Source organism: Onychostruthus taczanowskii, unplaced genomic scaffold (assembly GCF_017590055.1).
Source record: "Onychostruthus taczanowskii isolate IOZ18803 unplaced genomic scaffold, ASM1759005v1 scaffold28, whole genome shotgun sequence".
Lineage (NCBI taxonomy): Eukaryota > Metazoa > Chordata > Aves > Passeriformes > Passeridae > Onychostruthus > Onychostruthus taczanowskii.
The window spans coordinates 6,139,499-6,161,463 of record NW_024500128.1 but is presented as its reverse complement, the minus strand read 5'-3'; the positions used below and the strand labels follow the sequence as shown (position 1 = coordinate 6,161,463).

At 40.5% G+C, this 21,965-nt stretch overlaps 2 protein-coding genes across 8 annotated transcripts in view; one reads left to right on the top strand and one right to left on the bottom strand.

The window, feature by feature from the left end:
• The window catches only part of AVL9 (AVL9 cell migration associated), a 41,039-nt gene extending 36,770 nt beyond the window's left edge, over nucleotides 1–4,269 (bottom strand). For all 5 annotated transcript variants that reach the window (XR_005952927.1, XR_005952924.1, XR_005952926.1 and 2 more), the window contains exon 1: nucleotides 4,119–4,269. Coding sequence is in view for 1 of the 5 variants with exons in the window: in XM_041407872.1 (XP_041263806.1) it covers nucleotides 4,119–4,184 (66 nt within the window). In the remaining 4 variants the exon portion in view is untranslated. The remainder of the gene's footprint in view (nucleotides 1–4,118) is intronic.
• Nucleotides 4,270–4,475: 206 nt separating this feature from the next.
• On the top strand, nucleotides 4,476–21,487 carry LZTFL1 (leucine zipper transcription factor like 1). 3 transcript variants are annotated; one of them, XM_041407806.1, is made up of 11 exons: nucleotides 4,476–4,524; nucleotides 12,169–12,293; nucleotides 12,748–12,942; nucleotides 13,452–13,512; nucleotides 14,325–14,393; nucleotides 15,792–15,857; nucleotides 15,993–16,070; nucleotides 18,403–18,576; nucleotides 19,064–19,167; nucleotides 19,735–19,801; nucleotides 21,413–21,487. In XM_041407806.1, exons 1-10 carry the CDS (start codon nucleotides 4,495–4,497, stop codon nucleotides 19,751–19,753), a joined length of 921 nt encoding a protein of 306 aa, XP_041263740.1. In that variant the 5' UTR covers nucleotides 4,476–4,494; the 3' UTR covers nucleotides 19,754–19,801; nucleotides 21,413–21,487. The 3 variants fall into 3 exon arrangements, with proteins under 3 accessions (XP_041263740.1, XP_041263739.1, XP_041263742.1); XM_041407805.1 differs by lacking the exon at nucleotides 21,413–21,487 and having other exon boundaries at nucleotides 19,735–20,695; XM_041407808.1 differs by lacking the exons at nucleotides 4,476–4,524; nucleotides 21,413–21,487 and adding an exon at nucleotides 10,186–10,243 and having other exon boundaries at nucleotides 19,735–20,695.
• The last annotated feature ends 478 nt before the right edge of the window (nucleotides 21,488–21,965 follow it).

Sequence of the window (21,965 nt, the reverse complement as noted above, 5' to 3'; positions counted from 1 at the left end):
TCCTGCTTCCTGCCAACTGCCATTCCCTTCCTTAATCAGCCTGTTGAAAGTGTGTCAAATACTAAGTGGACCTAGTAGTTTGTAGACAAATTTGTCCTCCCATTCTCTGGACACTCCGCCATAACTACCTCTAATCCTTAACAAAATGAGACAGCAACCAGCACTTTTTGCATATCTCCTTGGATTCACAGTTCAACTCAGTAACTAAGGGGTCCAAAGAAACAGCATGGCAATCTGCTCATGTAGACAAACAAAAGCCTGCAAAAGTTTATTTTTGGTAAAGTTGGTTCTCCAAAAGTTTACTCCATACTTGATAGAGAAAACTCCTCCCAATGTGTTCACAATTTTTAGTGCTTTAGTTTTCAGATAACAAAAAGCTTTCCTGACAGTGAGTGGCAACTCCCAAGCTTTTAACAACTGCCTGGGTAACTGGATCCCCAGACTTAACAATGTACATATGGAAAAACTTCACTTTGTCTCTTATATTCCAGCAAAACGACACACAGTTAAACAGTCACCCCTTGAAAGGAGCATGAGGAACAATTGTGGCACTCATACTCCCAGTCCAAAGGCACACAGAGATTCTCTGACTCTCCTTCTCTTTCAGAAACAAATGCATATGGATTGTTTTTCAAGTCTGTGGAAGAAAAAGATAATCCTATACATTTCCAAACTGTACAGCAAAGCCTTTGCATGTTACACATTTCTTATCCTGTAAGTTAACCAATAGGAAGAGCTGTACATATTTCAAGTGATGAAGCTTCAGAAGCAAAGACAGCTAATGAAAGAACCTAGCATCAAGAAATCCATAGAAAAGCCTAACTCCACATGCATTTCCTAGTAAGACTACAAGAGAAAAGAGGTGGGAACAGAAACTGAAAGGAGCCTTCTCAGGCAAACCAGGTGGATTCCTGTTAGGCAGCCTAGCTCTATGATCTTTCAATCTTAAGCTTTCCAAATTCACTCTGAGTGATGTCCATTTGAGCACTGCTGCAGACCTTTGCTTTTCGGCACTTCAGTTTCAGGTAAGCAGTCTGCAGCACATGCTCAGACAGTTCATATCCACTGATTCTTGTGCCAATGCTCATTTGAATTCAACATCTGGTTTTTCTTCCTCATTTTTAATATTGCAAGAGTTTCTTGGAATGCAACTACATGTAATACGGTGTTTCAATTAATACTTCAAATGCCATTATCAATACTTTAAAGGTCATTGAGAGCAGCCCTGTGGAGAAAGATTTGGGGGTAACGGTTGATCGAAAAACTCAGCATGAGCCAGCAATGTGCACTTTGCACGCTGTAGCCCAGAAAGCCAACCACATCCTGGGCTGCATCATAAGGAATGTGGCCAGCAGGTCAAAAGATGTGATTCACCCTCACTGGTCTTCTTGTGCCCTTGTGTCTGTCCTCTGCTGCTGTCCACCTGGCAAATAGAACCTGTGAAACAACTACCTCAAAAGCAACCCACCAAAACAAGGCTTGCTTTTTTGGTCACCTCAGCTCCCCATTTCAGCTTACCACAACTGCCTCTGCTTACCAGTTGTGAAAAGCCAGGAGAGGAAAAGAGAAGAATGTTCCCGTACCTACAGAAGTGAATACAGCCTCCAAACCTACTTTGTTAGCCTACCTAGGGAAGCTCTTCTACATTCTCCTTTAATAGAGACTGCCCAGGGACTATCTCATCCAGTTCTGGAAGAGAGAATTCAAATCCCTTTCTCTGAAAAGTGGATCAGAATTTATATGCATTGATACACATATTATCACACAATAGGATTACATACATTGTCATCTTTGCCCTCAAATAACACTACTTTGGTAAATTAGCCTTGATCACGTATGGTCTCATTTCTCTTCCAGACATTTCCTCGTGTCAATTCCCAAGCTTACACTGTTATTATTTATTCCCATTGCACAACTTCATAAGGCACCCCATTTTTATCAATCCAGTATTCCTTATTGTCCAGCTCTTGCACAACTTTCCAGTTTTCCTTTGAAATACTGATTCCTTGAGTTTGCTCACCATAGCTCAATTTTATGGTGTAAACAATACCAGCACCACTTTCAATCTTGAGAAACACTTCTTGCGAGTACCTTTCAAACCAATAGTTCCTCTTCTGACTGAAATCTGTTTCTGCTTCCTCTCCTTCATACCACTCTTTACCCAAGTACCAGCTCTTGCACTAATTCTCCTGTATCTCTGCCTTAAGAATAAGTGTGATCTGTTATCAAGTTCCCAGCAGATTAGAGTTACTCCATTTCTTTCACAGAGAAAGGAATTTAATCACTTATTCTTACACAAGATGCAGGTCAGTCAGGCATGATCTATCTTTAGCAAATGCACATAGGACCCAGTCTACTTAGTTTCATGTTGTTAATTAATTCTTTCCTTCACAAATTCTCTAGAGTCTTGCATACTACTAATGTCAAACTCATTAGGCTATAGCTGTGCCACTCCTCGCCTCCAGCTCTTTTAGGAAACATTCTCCATAGTTCAGTAAAAAATCTGCCAAGTCAGAAGTAGGATATATTTAAATATTAGATTTCTGTTTAGCTTTCCCTTAGGAAGCCTGGTTGTGGTTCTACTGACTGTCACTTTATTCCTGCAGTTCTCCTCTCTGTGACTCAGCTACCCTGTCACCTTCCCAAACTGCCTTCCTCTCCAGCTTCTCCAGGTCATTTCTTGAGATAAAGAAAACTTCAGTTCAGAGGTATTCCGACCTAATTTTTGACAACACCTCAAAATGTACTTCGATAAACATTTTACTGGCAAAAAAATAAAATTAAAATGCTACCAATTTATAGTCTGGGGGTTTGATTGGGTTTTTTGTTCTTTTTTTTTCCCCTTGTATCAACACCACTTAATGTGCAAGAAAATTAATACACATTCCAGAAGAACAGAATAAACAAAAGCCTAGGTCTTTTCCAAGAGGCAAGCAACAAGGAGAGAATATGCTCTTCCTCCTACAGATATCCAACTAAGGCTCACCTTGTAACAGTGTTTGACAAGAAAGTGCCTGATAAATATCACAAACTTCACAACTCAGATGATCTAATTACTTCACAGGAACTGATCCTGTCAACATCCATATGTGAACAGCACCCAGACACCCTGAGGAGAAAGGATGCATTTGAAAACCATGCACATCTTTCAGAAATTGAGTTGTTGCACCTTAGCCTCTGAGGAATTGTGCTTGGATATTTTGCTGAAGCAATAATTTAATTCTCAGCTACCTTGTATGGAATGTGTTTACGTCAGATCAACCCTTGTATAACAATAGCCATCACATTCATTATGTCTTGGCAATTTTTATAAATGCCAAGAACTCATATGGAAGACCCGCTGGAAATCCAACATTATGTCTATCTCCTCTTGTCACAGCAAAGCAACTGTGTGTGCAGCCCAGCTGGGCAACCGCATCTCCTGCTTCAAGGGTTAAAAATAAATTAAAACAATCACAACATAAACCGGCTATGCAATACATGACAAAATCCTTCTACCTTACAGGCCACATGAAACAGTCAAGCATTTATGAAAGCGGGAAAGAGACAGGGAAAGAAAACTTAAATCCAGGATAGGCTAATTACCCTGGGGCTGTTTGGTACAAGCTATACCTGAGCACTCAGTGATGGGCCGGCAGGGATAGAGGAAGGTAGATTAAAACACCATTTGGAGTTTTTTCCTCAGGATTCTCCGTCTGAACGCATCAAGCACGCACGACTCGAAAGACACCCGGTGCCACGGGGCGCGCCGTGGCCCCTCACTCCCGGAGCTCACCCCGCCGGCCCTCGCTCCGCCTCGCTCCCGGCGGGAGCGCCGAGGCGGGGCGGGAATGGAGGCAGCTCCATGGCCACGAACTGCCCGGGGCGAGCCGAGTCACGGCCCAGCCAGGCATCCCCCGGCCGGGGGAGGCCGCGGCCAAGCGAGGCCTCGCCGGCTCCCAGCCCGTCCTCCACCGCCCCCTGAGCAGAGCGAAGCCCCCCGGCCCCGCGGGACGCGCCCCTCCGCCGGCGGCTCCCGCAACCGGGCAGGCGCCGCTCGGCGCGGGGGAGGGGACCGGGAGAGGGCCGGGAGGAAGCAAGAGCGGAGCGGAGAGGCAAGGGACACCCGCACCCCTCACCTGGCAGCCCTTCTTGTGATGGAAGCCCACCACCACGATGTGCAGCACCGGGCCCCGCTTCTCCATGGAGCAGCCCGGCGACGGCCGCGCCGGAGAATGCCGCCGTGCCCGGGCTCTCGCTCCGCCCCCCGGGGTCCGGCGGGGACGCAGCCCCGGCCGCCTGCGCTTCCGCACCGCCCGGCTCGGGAGGGCGGGCACGGCCCTCAGCGCCGCCCTCCGCCCGCCCTGCCTCGCCCCGCCCGGCGCGGGTCGCGGAACTCCGGATTAGCTGGGGTGGGAAAGGTCTCTGGAATCGGCAAGTGCAGGTCGTACAGATTAGTGACAGCCCAGAAACAAGGCTGGGGGTTGTCTCAGTAGAGTTTAGTCAGGTTGGTGGATGAAGGTTAAAACTGAGGAAGAAATTAAGGTAAGGTTTTTTCCCCTCAAGGGGCTGAACGTCCAAAAGGAGGCTCATGGGGCAGCCCATGGCTCTCTACAAGCACCTGAAAGGAGCCTGTGGCCAGGCGGGGGCCGGTCTCTTCTACCGGGCCTGCAGTGAGAGGGCGAGAGAGAATGGCCTTAAAATGAGACAGGAGTGATTCAGATTACATATTAGAAAAAAAAAAAAAATTCAGGGTGTGGTCAGGCATTGAAACAGGCTGCCCAGGGAGATGGTGGGGTCACCATCCCTGGGGTGTTTATGAGGCCTCTGGCTCTGGATGATGTGGGTTAGGTGTTACCGTGGCAGTGCTGGATGGACACATGTACTGGATGATCCTAAAGGTCTCTTTCAACCTTGATGATCATTCTGTGATTCTATAAACATGTCTTAGCATACCGTAGGAAAAAGGCAGTTCAAAGACTTGTGCAAGACCACGGGCAAATTTAGTGTGAGAGAAAAAAAAAAATTAAAAACTGTGTCTTACTGCACTCACGCCATGCTCCCTCTTTAACACCTTTGTTGTGATTAAATTCTGACTGTTTGAATCAACAGCATTTGGTAGAGGCTGTACTCTTAATAATTAAGGTTCTCTGTGGAAATTGGAGGAAGATAATATTTTTGAAAGAAATATAAAAGAACAGCTTAAAGAAAAGCTCATCACTAACACAGTACCCAGGGGCTCAAATTATAACAATACAGCATGTAATCACATAGTGGTTTTCAGATTCAACAGAAGTGTTATAGAAAACATATACTGGAGGGAACACAGGATAAGCTACAAGGAGCAATCCTTCTGGCAAAGGAATGGTTTCTTATTAGTATTAGCCTGTAACTGATAGTTTGCTATCATTTAAAACCACAAAATTGCATGCAATATTGGCCATTATCTCCTGCAGTAATGGGATATCCCCCAAAAGATTCATATGAGTGTTTATGGTTCATTCTCATTTCATTCAGGAAAGTGCAGTCTGTCATCACTCTGCTATGGTTTATGCATTACAGAGGCGTCTCAGTGATACTACTGGATAATGGTGGCTTATGGCTTCTCTGAATAGATGATTAGATTTTTTTTTTCTGCTTGAAATTCTCTTTCCTGCTAAAGCAATAAAAATGTTGAACTTACAGCGTCAGTCTAGTCTAGGAAAACAAACTAGTTGACATAATCTATGTTGTTTTCACAGTTCACACTGTGTGCATTTATGAGAAAGAAAGGCAAGTGAGAGCTGCTATGAAACAGCTCTCAGAAAAGTATCAGAATTTTCCTAAAGGAATTTTCTTTCTCCATGCACAGCTAACAAGTAGCAATGAAAACTCAGCCCTACAGTTATTCTATTACTCAGAGACTTTGCTTAAGAACCACCAGCAATAATATCATTACCATAGTAATAATAATTTGTTAGTCATTCTTCCAGTCGTAGCAATAAGGCAGGGTTCTCAGCTTATGTGCAGTGAGACTTCTAGAGATGGATAACCTTTCCCTGGGCAGGACAATAGTTTGTGTCTGGAAGTAACACCAGAGCTAAGCAGTGCCCATGGCAACTGATAGCTCCTCTCTATTTGTTAGGTATAGCCCAGCTTCCTAAAGAACAAAGCTCTGAACTTGTGGACACAAGCATGTGAATAAAAAATAAATGTCCTTTGCTTTCTGTTGAAGAAAAACGTAGATGAAACCCTGGCATGGATCTGAGGTTTGTATCTAATTTCTTCTGGATGGAAAGCTCACTTCATGTTTGCAGTATGTTTTCTTTGAAGCTCTTATCCAAAATGAATGCAGTAACTCCCCTTTTTTTTTTTTTTTTTTTTTTTTTTTTTTTTTTTTTTTTGCCATCAGCAAGTCCAAATGTAATTTAAATTGTACATTTAGTTGCATTAGGGCACCATGATGTAGGAGGCAGTGTTCCAAACAGGTTTCCACATGGAAAATACTGTATTTCATCCTTTGGGAATGATGGTGTCTTTCTCATGAGATTGATACTCTCAAGCGTGCAAGCAAAAGAGGGGAGCTTGGATTGTTAGGGAGGTTTCCAGACACAAATGCAATGTGTCTTCTCCTGCAACTTTAAAGAGGCTTAGATTTGGATGGCAGAAACATTGCTCTCAAATCCTGACTCTTCTCCCCACACAGATAGTCTCTTGTCCTGACAACTGTTGACATCTTCACTGCCCCTGGGTCCCTGCTCACTTTGGCTGGAAGGGCTTCCAGACCTCTAACTCCTGCTTCTTCAGGTTGGATGAGGCATATTTGAAGAAGATAAGTGGTCAGAATGGTTTCCTTAGAAAATATTGGTTGTGAGTAGTAAAGCAGAAATCTGTTCCAGGGAGTTGTGAGGGGAGCAGAGGGAAGCTTGAGCCCCCCAGCTGTTAATTATTTGTGAAGTAGACACTGCTCTTTGGGGCCCCTGATCCAAATGGACCCCCTCCAAAGACTAGCCATGAAAAGTGATAATTTTGTTTGTAATTCTGTGCTGTTTTCCTCAGAACCCCATTTCTACCCTGGTGTCCTTTATGGAAGCTCTGGAGGTTGGCAACAGCAGGCACAAAAACCCTTATCACAACCTAATGCACACTGCAGCTGTGTGACATGGACAGTCTGTTACCTGCTTTTCTCCTTTTGAAGACTGACATAGCACTAAGTGCAGGAGACAGCTAAAGCCAAACAACACTGACAGGAACGGATTGAAGGCTTAAACAAAAAGAAATAATGAGCATATGGTAGATTCCCACAGTGGTTGTCAAGACAGACAACAAATATCTTTGAAGGAGGGCTAGAGAAATTGAAAGCAAACACATTCCAGAATGATGATCAGCCACTACAGTTTGGGTTTGGCTGACAGCTCAGAAAGTTGCTGTTCCACTCAGTGGGGAGGGTAAATGGTAGTGAAGGCTCAAACTGTCCAGGATACACATGTATCTCATTCTCTTCCTTTTGTTACACCTGGTTATTGTCACAGCCAGAAAAGGAAACAAAATGCTCTTTAGACTGATTCTGTGTGACAGCTTTTTGGCGCCTGTTATTAGTTTCATGTTTTCCCAGCATCTCATTTGCCCTTGGTCCCTGCATTGGCAGAAGCGTAGGGGCAAAGGTATCAGTGAAAGGGAGGTTCCTCTGTTCAGTGTTTTGTGCTGTTCTCTTGTTACACCTTGGCCATTCAGGTGTTGCTCTCTTTGTGGCTAGTACTTGAAAACATGCACTTCTGTTCTTCGGTGCTTCATTTCACTGGGGTCTCTTCGCTAACGAGTGTGCAGAAGCAGCCAAGGTAAGCACTTTCAGGTGCAGGGATCTTTGCAGTACAGAGCAGGCAGATGAACCCAGATCAGCAGAAGCTGAGGCTGTTACTGCAGCTCAAGCCTTCTTGAGCATTCAATCATTCCATTCATGCACAGTCATTCTAAGCTCTGTAGCAAGGAACTGCTGAAGAAGAGGAATGAGAGAAACCCATGGCTGAACATGTTTTGGCCCGACCAAATGCCAACACTGTTTCTGAGATGGGCTGTACAAAATCCTCATAAAAGTTGCCAGTCAGCATGACTGGTGGCAATGTGTGTTGGTAACATCTTTTTCTGCACAGCTGGCTGAAGAACCTGAAGAAGTGGTGCTGCCAGCGTGTATTGTGTGGTGAGGCAGAGGACAGAGAGGTGTAAGCTCACAAGGCATAGCACACCTCCTGCCAGGTCTTTTAGGCCAGTTTCAACTACTATAGAGCTGCTTATGCTCAGGAACAGCCTTTGTGCATATGGTCTGTCTTTCTGCATTCCCTTGATTGCCACATGGATGTTGTTTTCACTTATGAGGACAGACCTGGATGCCCTTCCCTGAGGGCATGCTCCAGAGCCTCCTGTAAACATGTCCTGAGTCTCCTGTCTTGAATGTAGACTCCACCCGTGCCTTGTGTTTACTGAAAGAGATTTGGAAGGAGTCAGGCTTTATCTGTCTCAAGAGTTGATCCAAACGATTTTGATGGAATTTTGTCACTTGTTCCTGATTGTGTCTGAAGTAAATAAAAATTAGGTTAGATTTGCCACCAATACAGCTGCCTACTCAAAATGGCCCATTAATCCTAAATTGGTCACTGCTGCTTTTAGGGCCATTAGTTAATGAAAATGCACTGCAGGCTGTAATCAGTAAGACAAATACAAGGTTGAGGAATGGAAATTGCAATGGATCCCATTTTTCCCTCTCAAACTATGGAAGAAGGGCAGTTTTCCCTTGAGGCTACTCTGCTCCAGAAAGTGCCTGGATGGAGCAGCTGCCAAGTACAGCAGCCCTCCTGCCTGTGTGTGTTCCAAACAGCCTTTTTCCAGCTTGCTGCTTCCTGGTCTGTTCATCATTTAGCTGTGTCATTCCGGTGCTCTGCTTTCACCACATGTCTAGATGTGGAAGGTGATACCGGCTTTTGAAGTGTCCACTGGTGTCATGGGAGAAAGCCATTACATCCCTTCTTCCTGTTTGTAATGGGACAGATTCAATGATCATTTCCTCTGTCTGGGGCTCACTAATATTGCATCTCTGCTGTGACAGATCTGGTCTCCTTCTTCAGGCCTTGAGGATAATTAATGGACAAAATCCATAATTTCAGTGTTTACTTACTCCTTTTACTTACACTGGAAAATCCCAAGCTCTGTCAACATTACTTTCATCCTGTCCTTGGGTGGAATCAGGGTTCAATACACCTGAGCCACCTGCAACGGGTTAGACTTTTTCCATACGCTCAGCTGATGGATGCCAGGTTATTTTTCTGCATTTTATAAACTTTTTGGATGATCCAGGTGAAAGACTCTGGTGACAGTTACCCCACCTGGAGTACTGCATCCAACTCTACACTCTCCAGCACAGAAAAGACATGGACCTGTTGAAGTGAGTTCAGAGGAGGACCACTAAGATGATTAGAGGGATGGGGCACCTCCCCTGTGAGGAAAGGCTGACAGAATTTGGGTTACTCAGCCTGGAGAAGGCTTTGGGGTTTTTGCCCTAATTATGGCTTTCCAGTACCTGCAGCCTACAAGTTCTTGTAGTTACAGGACAAGGGAGAACGAATTTAAACTGAAAGAGAGTAGGTTTATATTAGTTATTAGGAAAATATTCTTCACTGTGAGGGTGATGAGGCCCAGAGAAGCTGCAGACGCCCCAATCCTGGGAGTGTTCAAAGCTGGATGGGGCTTTGAGTACCCTGATCTAGTGAAAGGTGCCCATGCCAAGGGGGGTGGAACTAGATCTTGAAGGTCCCTGTCAACTCAAACCATTCTGTGGTTCTGAGTTGTCCTGCTGACATGCTAATGCTTTGCAAAAATCCGTGTTTAGTGAAAAAGTCTTTGGGAAAAAAAAAATCTTAGGTGGTGTAAATAAACGTGGGTTATTTCCCATGGCGCCTAACTGCCCCTACCGCTTCAGCAGCTCACTGCTACACAGTACAGTTTTCCAAATTGTACCCGAGCACGCAGGAAATACAAAAGGAAAAGGAAAGCGAAAAGAAAAGAAAAGAAAAGAAAAGAAAAGAAAAGAAAAGAAAAGAAAAGAAAAGAAAAGAAAAGAAAAGAAAAGAAAAGAAAAGAAAAGAAAAGAGCTGCTTTATCTGGTTCCCCGGCGGGCGGGTCACGTGGGGGTGCCACCGCCAATCGGAGCGCGCCGCGAGCGCTCGCGAGGCTTCGGTCTCCATGGCAACGCTGGGCCCGCAGCCGTCCGAGCGCCGGCGGAGCGGCCGCCATGGTGAGTAGCGGGGGGGGCCCGCCCGGCATTCCCGCTTCATCCCGGCGTCCCGGCACGGAGGCGCTCCGCCTCGGGCGGCCGGCCCGCAGGAGGGGCAGGGGTGCGGCCTGTTGTCATGCGGGAGCCTCTCGGGGCAGCTGCGGCCGCCTCCTGGGCATCCCTGTTATCCCTGCGGAGACTCCCAGGGCTTGGGGTTTTTGCGGGATCCAGTGGCCAGGTGACTTTTCTGCGTATCAGCGTGGCTGACTCGGTGATCACGAGTGGCCTGTGCTTATGTGTTTGTTTACTAGTACAATTTCGTTTCTGTCTGTAATGAATAGAAGCTTTTCAACTAAAAAAACCCCTCCAACAACAGCAAAGACGACATTAATCTAGCTTTCCGTATGATCCATCATCTGCAGTATGTGGGACTTTGTGGGCAACGTCGGTCTTGTGGCCACACTATAAGAGATGGGTTTTTTAGTGCTGGTACTGCTTCCTTGGCTGCATTTAGTCTCCAGAGTATTGATTGTTCATCCAGGTATCCCAGGATAGCATTGTCACTGGAGCTTCCCTAAGGACAAGGTGATCAGATGAACTGTTTTGTCTGTTGTCACTGCTGTCTCTCCCCAACATCAGCCAAGCTAACAAACTACATTGGAGTAAATGAAATGGACCTGCCTTTGCATCAGCTCTCCAGGGACTGTGGTGGTAAACTCCCACTCATGCCCTGTTGTGCCTCCTTGTCACTCATGCTACCTGCATGAGATGTGTAGTTCTGATGTGATCGCCCATGCCAATAATCCTTTGAAGTAGAGGCACGCATAAAAGGGCTAGGTCTAAAATTACTTCCTTCTTTATTTGCCCTGGCAATATTTGTTTCTGGGTGTCCTTGTTTAGGGCTGTTGAGAAATAAATTCAGATTATCACTTAAGATCTCCTTCTTCATCAAAACCAGCATGGCCAGCAGGTCAAGGGAGGTGATTCCCCTCTCTGTTCTCATGAGAACCCATCTGGAGTGCTGCATACAGTTCTGGTCTTTCCAGCATAGGCAGGACATGGGGGTGTTGGAGCAAGTCCAGAAAAGAACATGAAGCTGACAAGAGCACTGGAGCACCTTCCCTGTGAAAACAGACAAGTTGGGGGTCTTTAGCCTGGAGAAGAGAATGTTGTGGAGCAACCTTCCAGTAACTGGAGGAGGCCTACAAGGAAGCCAGAGAGGGACTCTTCATCAGGAACTGCAGTGATAGCAGAGGGAGTAATGGGCACTAATTGAAAGAGAGTCGGTTTAGATTAGATATACGGAAAAACATCTTTGTGAGGGTGGTGAGGCACTGCAACAGGTTGCCCAGGGAAATTATGGATGCCCCATCCCTGGCAGTGTTCAAAGCCAGGTTGGAGGGAACTGTGAGTAACCTGGGCTAGTGGGAGGTGTTCCTGCCTGTGGCAGGGAGGTGGAACTAGGTAGTCTTTAAGGTCCCTTCCAACACAAACATTCTGTGATTCTGTGAGAAGTCTCAGGAGTTTACATAAAAAGTAACAAACATAACATACTTTCCTCTGGGTTTTTTGTTAGTACATCTATGGAAGATACATAATTCAGCTACATTATGCATGCATAATGTAATACCAAGATATATTGATCCAAGAGCTTCGTCTCCTATACAGTCCTTCTGGTTCTGATTCTCTGATTGCTTCTGTCTCTCTGATTTTGTATGACTTTTTGGAGGTCACTTGATCCCTTGCTTCCAAGTACTGGAGCTTTCTCACACCTATGAGAGGTGCATAGGGACTTGATATATGAAAATATGGTTGTTTTTCACCATACTAGTTAGCATGCTAACCCAGTGAAAGCAATCACAGAAACTAGTCAGAAGGCAAGTGTTCACAGTAGTTATGCTCATTTTTCCTTATGTTTGTCTTTGTGCTTGTGTCCTCCTCCGCAGGCAGAGCTGGGCGTTAATGAGCACCACCAGAACGAAGTGGTCAGCTACATGCGCTTCGCTCGTTTCAAGCGTGGCATGTGTCTCAAAACAGTGGATTCTTGTTTCCAGGACCTCAAGGACAGCAGGTGCTGTGTGGGGTGGTGCTGAGCAAGATTAAAGCAAAATATGCTAGCGGCAGTGGCAGGTTTGAATACTTTATGGGGCGACTTTTCTCCGTTTAGGTTTGTATGTTCTTGTATTTTCCAGAAGTTACAAGTCAAATGCTTTTAAACCCAAGTTTGTCAAATTCTTACGAATTAACAGAGATGTTGACAGCATGACATTGCTGTGTATCTTGCTTCTGATATGTAAATTCAGTGCAAGGCTGTAGCTGAATTAATATTTGTGATTTTAATGATTTAAAGAGAAAATTCAAGTACAGTAACCAATTAGTAATGCTGTGGTCATCTAATAATGACTGACAATGGATGTTTTTAGGAAACATTGCATTATATGAGTGGTGCCAGTGTAGTGAGATCTCATAACAAGGCAGAATTGTTACCTTTATCACACCTGACTCATCTTGACCTCTCTGTTTAGACTTGTTGAAGAGACCTTCACAGTTGACGAAGTGATAGACATGCTGGATGGACTGCAGAGTGTTGTACACAGCGAAGTGGAGTCAGAGCTCATAAACACAACTTACACCAACGTTTTACTTCTGCGGCAGCTCTTCTCACAGGCTGAGAAATGGTACCTGAAGTTACAGACAGACGTCTCTGACTTGGAGAATCGGTAACAGCTGTTGCACTATACTTGCAACAATAAGAAAACTTCAAAGTGTTGACTATTAACATTCTTTTCCTAACCATAGAAACCTATTCTTTTACTATTGCATCAGTGATAGATTAGCTTCAATGTTTCCACCTATAAAATAGCAAGATACAAAATAATTTCAAAATTGTGAGCAAGATGTTTCATTAGTAATGTTCTTACTTGAATTAATCATTTAAGAGCAGGTGATGGGACTCAATTAAAAACTTTTGTTGTCTGATTAAATTATATTTTAATTAAGGATACTAAATCTATTGTAATGCATGTGTCATGCCATTGCATGACATGATCTGTTGCATTTATGGTATTTGAGTAGGGCTTCATCCTGTACTTCTGACGAGAATTTTACATGCAAGAAAAAGCATAGCAGCAGCTTGGTAAAATGTGTTTCATAGTGTAGCTCTTAGTAAAGAAATGCCTCCTTATATTTTTCTTTGGTAAATAAATGCCTCTGTATTTTTTTTTCCAAGAGAATTATTGGACCAGGTTGCTGAGTTTGAAAAGTCAGAATATACCTCTTCAAACAAAAAGGTAGCATTTTATTTTAATCAAATCATAATCAAATGTCATGTGGAGTCATGACAGATGTTTAAAATGCTTAGTATTGACTCTCTGTGCTTAGGAGAAAACCAGAACCAAAAACCCCCCCTTTTTTTTTTTTTCAAAACAGTCTTTGAAACTCTCCAAAAGGTCACATTTTGCATTTGAGCACCAAGGCTCCCTTTGAAGTGCCTTGGCTGTTTCCAGAGTGCCTGTTCTGCCCTTCTGGGGTGTGCCTCACACACCTCATCCCAAGGTCAGCCAGACCAGGGATATGTGGCAGTGTCTGCTCCTTCCACTGGCATCTGGGCTGAGACTGGGTTGAATATGGTTGAACCTTATTTGGTTTGTAGCATAAAGGTGTATTTATGTGTATTACATTGTATTTTATATATATATATATATATATATATATATATATATATATATAATATGTTATTTTTAATACCTTAAATGAGAAAATTATTTGGAGCTTTGTAAATACATTTTACAATCACTCAAATATTATGTTCTCCTTACTCCTTTTTTCTTTTGGTTGCTGCAGGATTGTCAGTCTTCTGTAGAATCACATTTGCAATACTTTTATGTCTCTATGCAGTATCTTTAACTTAAGCTCAAAGTGAAGTCCTTAACTTAGGAGCCAAGGAAGCAGTAAAAAATGAACTTGAAACAAAAGGTTGTTCATTTGCTTTGCAAAAGAAAGCTGAATTGACTATCAGTAGTTATTTTACAGGCTAAAGGAGTACTTTTCTTCCCCCTAGAAATATGTATAATTTAATTTTTCACCTTTATTATTTCTTTAGTCCACTGCAGAACCCATTAAACCAAAACTTGCTCCATTAAATGAAGGTGAATCAGAGCTGCTGAACAAGGTAAGAACTTGACTATTCAGGTGATTGTGGTCAATGATCATTCTGCTTATGCAAATGAACTGAATAACTGTGCAGTAATATTTGTATAATGTGTCTGTCACTATGCAGACATCATGGTAATATATCCCAGAATATAAAGTAAAATACTAGTAAATTCATAAACATTGTAAAGCATCAGAAATTTATTGTGCACTTATGATCTCTAACATATATCACAGTATCAGCCCTTCTTTTGCAAAGACATTTTGGTCTCTGTAGTAATTTACTTTTCCATTTAATTGAGTAAAATAGTAAATTAGTTCCATACAGCTAGCTGGTGCTTCAACAAAGAAGTAAATTAAAATATGCAGCTGGCTGAAATTACCAGTTTATTAAACATTTTCTGTATCACTTGAAGTCAATCTTATTGCATCCATTCTTTTTTGTTTTATAAGTTGGTTTACATTCCTCCTGAAGAAACAGGCAGTTAAAGAATTTTAAATTTACTAGTTTTGAAAACATTTAATTTCTCACTTGCTAAATATTTTCAGAATTACAAAACACTTTCTAGTACTTATTATTAATATTAATTATTAATAGTTTTTATTAGGTATGGTACTAATTTCGTTCACTTGCACTTTTCTAAAATGTCACACTTCTTACAATACCCTTTTAAATTTTTGATAATCAAGATAATTAGCAAGGAGTTTGATTTTCTGTCTTCTGTCCTGCATTCCCAAAATTTTGTGTTGAGTACAATGTCTGTCTCAAATTGTTGTTATTCACTACAATAATTAAAGCATACAAGAATTCAGAATTGTGGTTTTTTATAGGTTAATGTAATTCTCTTTCAAAAATAATTTCAAAATCGTAACAGGTTTTTTTTATTGTGTACATCTGTTGTCTTTTTTTCCCCCCAAATCATTCAAAGTTCCTGTGGTGAATTTACTCTGACTGATAAAAGATGGGTATTTCCTGTGACACAGAACAAGATATGCAGTAACCTGATATTTGTCTCTTTTGAAAAGAAACTGCAGATAAATTCTTCCTTGCCTGTTGATTGAAAATATGAATTATAAGCAACAATGAGATTTGCATCCCTGAACATACAATTTTTAATCATGAATCTTGTTACTAACAAGATACTGGTCTCAATAATCTCAATGCAGTAAAGCATGTGTGTAAGTGAAGAGCCCTATATGTTACAGTAGAATTGGAGACTTAAATTGCTCTCTCACTGTGGCAAAAAAACACTATAAATTAATGAATTATTGATTTCTTATGAAGGCCATTTTTATAAGCATTTAGGATCTCTTTTGCTTTCCTAAGTTAGAAAGTGTATTTTCTTCCCTGAAATATTTGCAAAATCCAAAATGGCACCAGGGTTTTCACAAACATTTTCTTGTTCTTAATCCAAAGACAGTTACTCATCTCCAAGAAGAAAATGAAAAGTTGAAGACCAGACTCAGGACCATAGAAACACAGGTAAATTCACTATAATCTTGGATGCTTAATGTTGTTACATATTTTTAAATATCTAAATGAGAATCCCATGGTTATTATTCTCATGTTTTCAGTTAAAATACATTGCTGAGGTTTTAAATTTTCAATGTGTTGCAGGCTACTGCTGCCCTAGATGAGAAGTCCAAGCTGGAGAAGTCACTGAGGGATTTACAGATGATCCAAGGAGATCAGAAGGTAAATATGATTATATCCCTCTGCTCCCATTTAACACAACTGTTGCCAGCACATCCAAAATGTTGGTCTGTATGGTGTGTTTCTTTTCTGGCAAATGCAAGAGTTTGAGTTAGTGTTGTTCCTGCTGACATTATCTGTTCCCTCTGGTGTGTCAGTCAGCAGGTAATCCATAACATTAGTTGATGTTATGACATGTATGCAGGAACTATCAGGAAGTAGCATTCCAAAATTCATGTTTCCAGGGCTGATATTTGTATTAATAGACACAAATTTATGTCTGTCTGTTTCTTCATGTTTAAGAGTGATACCTAACCTGGTTTTTAGAGCAACAATAAAACACTAATTCTTCCACACGTTTGTCACTTGATGATGAAAACGCCATAATTGCTGCTTCTTTGATGTTTTTGTAGTTCTCCCTGTATCAGCATACTTTTAAAAATGTTTCACCATTTATTTTTATTACTTGAGATTTCTAATCTGTTTTGTAAATGAGGACTCCAGCATGGTGAGTTGCTGCTGGCAAAAAAATGTAAGAAGCCTCAAGTCCTCAAGTCATGTTGACACAAATATATCTTTTCAGGTCACCTGAGTATTTTTCTAAGTTTCTGCCTTTATTTGTCAATTATTAGAATTTTCCAGAGTTTGTTCATATGTAATTGTGTCTTAAATTTAAAACGTTTCAATTCAGGCTTTCAACAAAATTAGAACACTTTAATCCCATTATTTTGAGTAATTGACTTTAAAATTTCTGCAATATTTACAGATTAGGAAGTAAGGTTCAAGATAATAAAACATTTCTATTTTAATTTTCATATTTTAATCCTGATTTCTTTTTATTTTGCTTTCTACCTGGTTTATGGTATGTACTTGGTTTTCTTGTTAAAAGTTTACCTTGTAGCTTTCAAAATTGTATTCAGTAATATTTTTAATAGGAAACTTGATTAATCAGTCATGGCAAATATTTTCTTTCTCTGTTTTGTTAAATTCTAAATTATTAAAAGTTTAAAATATTAAAGGGATGTATTAAATCCTGGATAATACTGTTTGTGGTGTTAAAAGACTGGAACCAAATCTCATCCTGCTTTTCTGGTTAAATATGAATTGGCCTCAGTGTTAGGACTGCTGAGTATCTTCAGTTTTCCTGTCCTAATTTTCCCTCTGTAATCTGTCTTTCTTTCAGTTGCTCATACAGCAGTAGGTTGCAAACTCTTTGAACAAATAAATGACTGCCAAATCACAATTGGCTCTTAAGGATCAACTTGTCAGATTGATTTTTTTTTTAATTAATAGTTAACAGATGACTCCATGTAGAAAGTGGGAGTCACAGTAACTTGGAGTAACTGCTGGAAATAACTGGGAGTGACTGCTCTGTTGGTTCAGTTTAATTTAAGGATACAGAATTTTTGCATACTTGACTTACGTCATGGTTAGAAAGTAACAATTAAGATGTACAAAATGGATGTAGTGCTTTTCAACAGTGCAACCTTGGACTCTGTCTCAGAATTCAAAATGAGCTTTTCTTCTGTACAGGTACAACTATCAAGTGGTTTCCTGTTCTCAAGTCTTATGTTCCAGATAGAAAAAGGAACAGGGATTTCTTAGGTTTTAGATTTTGGTGTTTTAAGGTGCTTCTGGTTTAGCCTCATTACACTTTTGAGTTTGAAATTGGGCTTTAAAACCTGAGAATGCTTTGTGTTTAGTTTTATTTAAATGAAAATCCATAGAGCAGTTACACAATTATTATGTTTTATGACTCAGAGGTAATATTCAGAAAAGTTTGAGTTGATTCTTCTCATAAGGAAACAAGAAAGTTGCTTCTCAACTTGGAGCCTCTTTGTGTAAGACACCTGAGAAAGGCATAATGTTGGTACCTGGCTGAGAGTGTGAGCCTTAACACTTTCAGCCTTTCCTACCTGTCCCACACTAACAGCTTTGGAAATGTTTCAAAAACACATTGTAGCAGAGACTTTCAGATCTTAAGTGTTAATTTACTCCTTCTGTATGGTGAGTAACTTCTTGTAATATGATTCATATTCTGGCTCTAACTAATTCCTAAAGAAGCAAAGTACAGGAACTTCAAATCTCATCTCGGCTGAGAAGACATTCCAGCCATCTTTAAAAAGCATTTGTTAACAAGTTTTTAAGTTACAAATCAGTCCCTGCTCTAACTTCTTTTATAGCTGAAGCACTTCTCATTTAGGCTTTACAGGAGTAACTTGTACATCATTTTTAAAAGCGAAGATGTACCTACTTTTTGTGGAATTTGGCACTTAAAATTTTAATTATTTCCTCTCTTGAATTTGACATATTTTAAATATTTCGTCTGTTGAAGAATAATGCAAACCAGGATATCACTGAACTGGAGAATAAAGTGGCAGCTTTGAAATCTCAGTTTGAGAAGACTTTGAATGACACTACTGCAAACCAAAAATTCTTGGAAGAAAACTTGGTGACAACAAAACATGACTTACTGAAGGTTCAGGATCAGCTATCCACAGCTGAAAAGGTGAGCATTTTACTGTAATGTGAAGATGCATTCCTTACTCAAATTTTAACTGATTAGTAATTTAACAAGCATAAGCTACAGGATGCAGAGTTTACCACGCCAGACTTTTGCCCCTTTTGTTATTTCAGTGGCAAAGCACATGAAACATAAAATAGCAAGCCCACAACTAACTGCATGGTTATAACTAGATGAATATTAAAAAATTGACTATTTGTCCGGGTAGAAATTTTTAAATGAAAAGCTTATTGCCAGTCTTCTGATGACTTCTATTTTGATTTTGTTAGAAAATGAAGTTGGGGTATCTGTGGCTGCCCCAGCAATCTCATTTGAATCTACCAGCTGACTTTATTTAAATTTTACTAAGTTTGAGTAAGTTACAGAAAACTAGTATTGTCAAACTTAATGAGGAAAAGCAAGTTGTTTTTAAAAAAAATACTTTTGTCTAGTCTTCATAATATGTAAATAATATGTTGATGTTATTACGTAGGAACTGGAGAAGAAATTTCAGCAAACAGCTGCTTATCGCAACATGAAAGAGATTCTCACCAAGAAGAATGAACAGATAAAGGATCTGCGTAGAAGACTTTCCAAGTAAGTGGTGCTGCCCTGTCTGTCCCAAAAGGTCCTTGTTCTGGATCCATTCTCTGCTCCTATTTTGTCTCTAAAATAGTCTATACATTTTCCCTTAAAAAGAACTTCTAATAGGCTGCGCTCTGATTTTTGACAAACCAATCCTTTGAATGGATGTTTGGTGTGTTTAGGGCTGGTATGTGCAACAGCAGCTGCCATGTAGCAAGTAATGAGAGAATTTAGTGTGGAGAGCATACAGGATATTCATGGCTGTGGTAGATAAGGCCTCAGGTGCTACACACAGAGATACAGATGGGAGATGTTCTGGGTGCTTTGGCAGTTGTTTGGGTTTGTGGGTAGGTCATTCCTTCATTCTACTATTTGGTAAACTGGCCAGTTTTAAAAGGAGAAAATAGTCTAAAAAGTAAATGCATTTGTCTGTGGCTTAAGTCATACAGTAAACCTTGACAGAAATGTATCACTCTTGGGTGTAATTTATTGCTTTGGTTTCTTTAAAGACAAAATATCTTTGGGGTATTTTCTAGTCTGTTTTAATTATTTTTCTATTTATTGTTTTTTAATCCTCAGATATGAGTCAGAGGACTGAAATACCAAAAAGCATCTGATCTATCAGAAGTTGTCATGGAAAGAAAATGTAGGCTGGTACTATTTTTCAATGATTTTTGTTTTAAATAGTGTATTCTTTGCTTCTAGTGTTTAAAATAACTCTTTGTTAGTATTAATTTCACACTGAAACTCTTACCTTACTTCCTTGTAAACCTACAATTTGTAGGTATTAGTTTCTGCAGTCATGTTTTTAATGGTTAACATTGACATTCCTTGAAAAATAGCAAACAGGACTGTGTTGAAGAACTGAGAACATTCCCTACCAAAAAAAACCAAAAAAAAATATTTATTTTTGTTAAAAAAGGGGGAAAATACCAAAAATTTATGCATTAGAGTTTTTAATGTCTTCAAGGTGGAAACTCCGGTTGTTATGTTTGTGTAGTTAATGTAGTTATGAAGTCGCATTATATGGAAAAATTCCATCAGTGAAAGAGTAGGAGGAACAAAAAAGAAACGCTGATTCTGTAATGTTACTTCACATTGGACATGTCATAGCTCAGCAAAGTGTGATCAGTAGCATTTCTCTAGAGGGTGTTCATTAGGTAATGAGATAAATATGCTTTATAGCCAGAATGATGGACACTTTCAAATAAAGTTGTGTTTTTTCACTTTAATTGATTTAAAGCATTTTTGAACATCAGAAAACAGATTCTGATTTTGCCAGTATTCTAAATATTGAGATGGTAATCTAAATATGCATAGGAAAGCTAGTGGAGCAACATTTTTGGTAGAAAAGTTATTTTAGATGTTTTCATTTCCTTTCTTAATGTAACCTCACCAGAAAACACTTACTTCTCTTGAGTCTTCTACTTGTGATTCTCTGCCTTGCCTTGTTTGTCAGTCGCCTAATAGCGCATTCTGCTTGTTCATCTGTCGCTGTTCATATATATCTTGTATTTTACTTCAAATAAAATATTATATTTTCAAACATTCAATCTTTAAGGAACTGGGTTTTTTAATAGGAATGTTTTGTATAGCTGTTTTTTTAATATTTGTATGACTGGGTGGCAGATCAGTAAAGAATCTTGCTAGAAATGAGAACATGTAAATTACAGATCTGTGCTCAAAGCCACATCACATCAAACAGCTGTAAAAGAGAGTACCAGTGACAGGGCTGAGGGTGTTTGTGTTACAGAAACTGGCATTTAACAATGTTTTTCCCAGGGGCTGCTTGAACTGAAATGGATCTGTTTTCCTCATTATTTCTTTAACAAGCAGAGCTGTTAAAATTGCTTAACTCAAATCTGCCATGCACTTGCAATCTGAGTTCTTTTTTTCTCTAAGTTTAAGTTTTCTTGTTTTCTGTAAGTTTTTCTGTCTTTTGCCTCCCACTGGTTAAGTGAGGTTGGTTTGAGATGAAGTCCCATGCCTGTGGCAGGATATTATTGCTGTAGCACAATAGTAGAGTGTTATGGGGTGGCATCCTCCTCACGCAGTGACAGTTAAGATAATGAAAGGTATTCTTTTGCCCCTTGTACAGTCACTAAAATGTTAAGTTGTTAATAGGCATGTACCAAAGAGCTTTTTGGCCTGTGTTTGCTCAGAACAACATGAGTACTTGTCTGGATGAATATTGTGGGTTTTTTCTTCATAATGACACTCACTTTAATGAGATCAATTACTATTTCTAAAATGGCAGGTAAAGGATGAAAAAAGCCAGAGATTCTCATGACTCCTGCTGGTCTTCTCATCAGTCTTTGACTGTAGAATATTGACTCTGTGATCAGCCTTCATTATCTGCATAGAAACCATCACAGCAAGAAAGTACGCTGTCAGCTTCAGTATATGGCCAGGTCTCAGTGAAATAAGCGGCTGTAGACAAGCATTGTTACACACCTTGTTATCTCCTCAAATGAGTAAGGCAAATCTTGTCAAGAACTGTGCAGTGCAAAATTGAAATTCAGACTTTGATTTCCTGCCTTGCAGATTGCCAATTTAGTGAGTGTGAGATCATTTAGATCCTTGCTTTTTGTGCTGCAGAATGGGTAATTAAAAGTCTTGTGTGGAGCTCTTGATGAAAAATACATCATCTTTGACAGGTGATGTACATGTCAAAGAAAAACTGGAGCATTATACAATTGTGATTTTTTTTTCCTTGAGATAGGTACAATATTTTGAAGATGGAAATGACATCTGAACCTTTCCTGACAGTCCCTGACGTTTCTAAAACTTCACTTCTTTCCCTGAGGTGT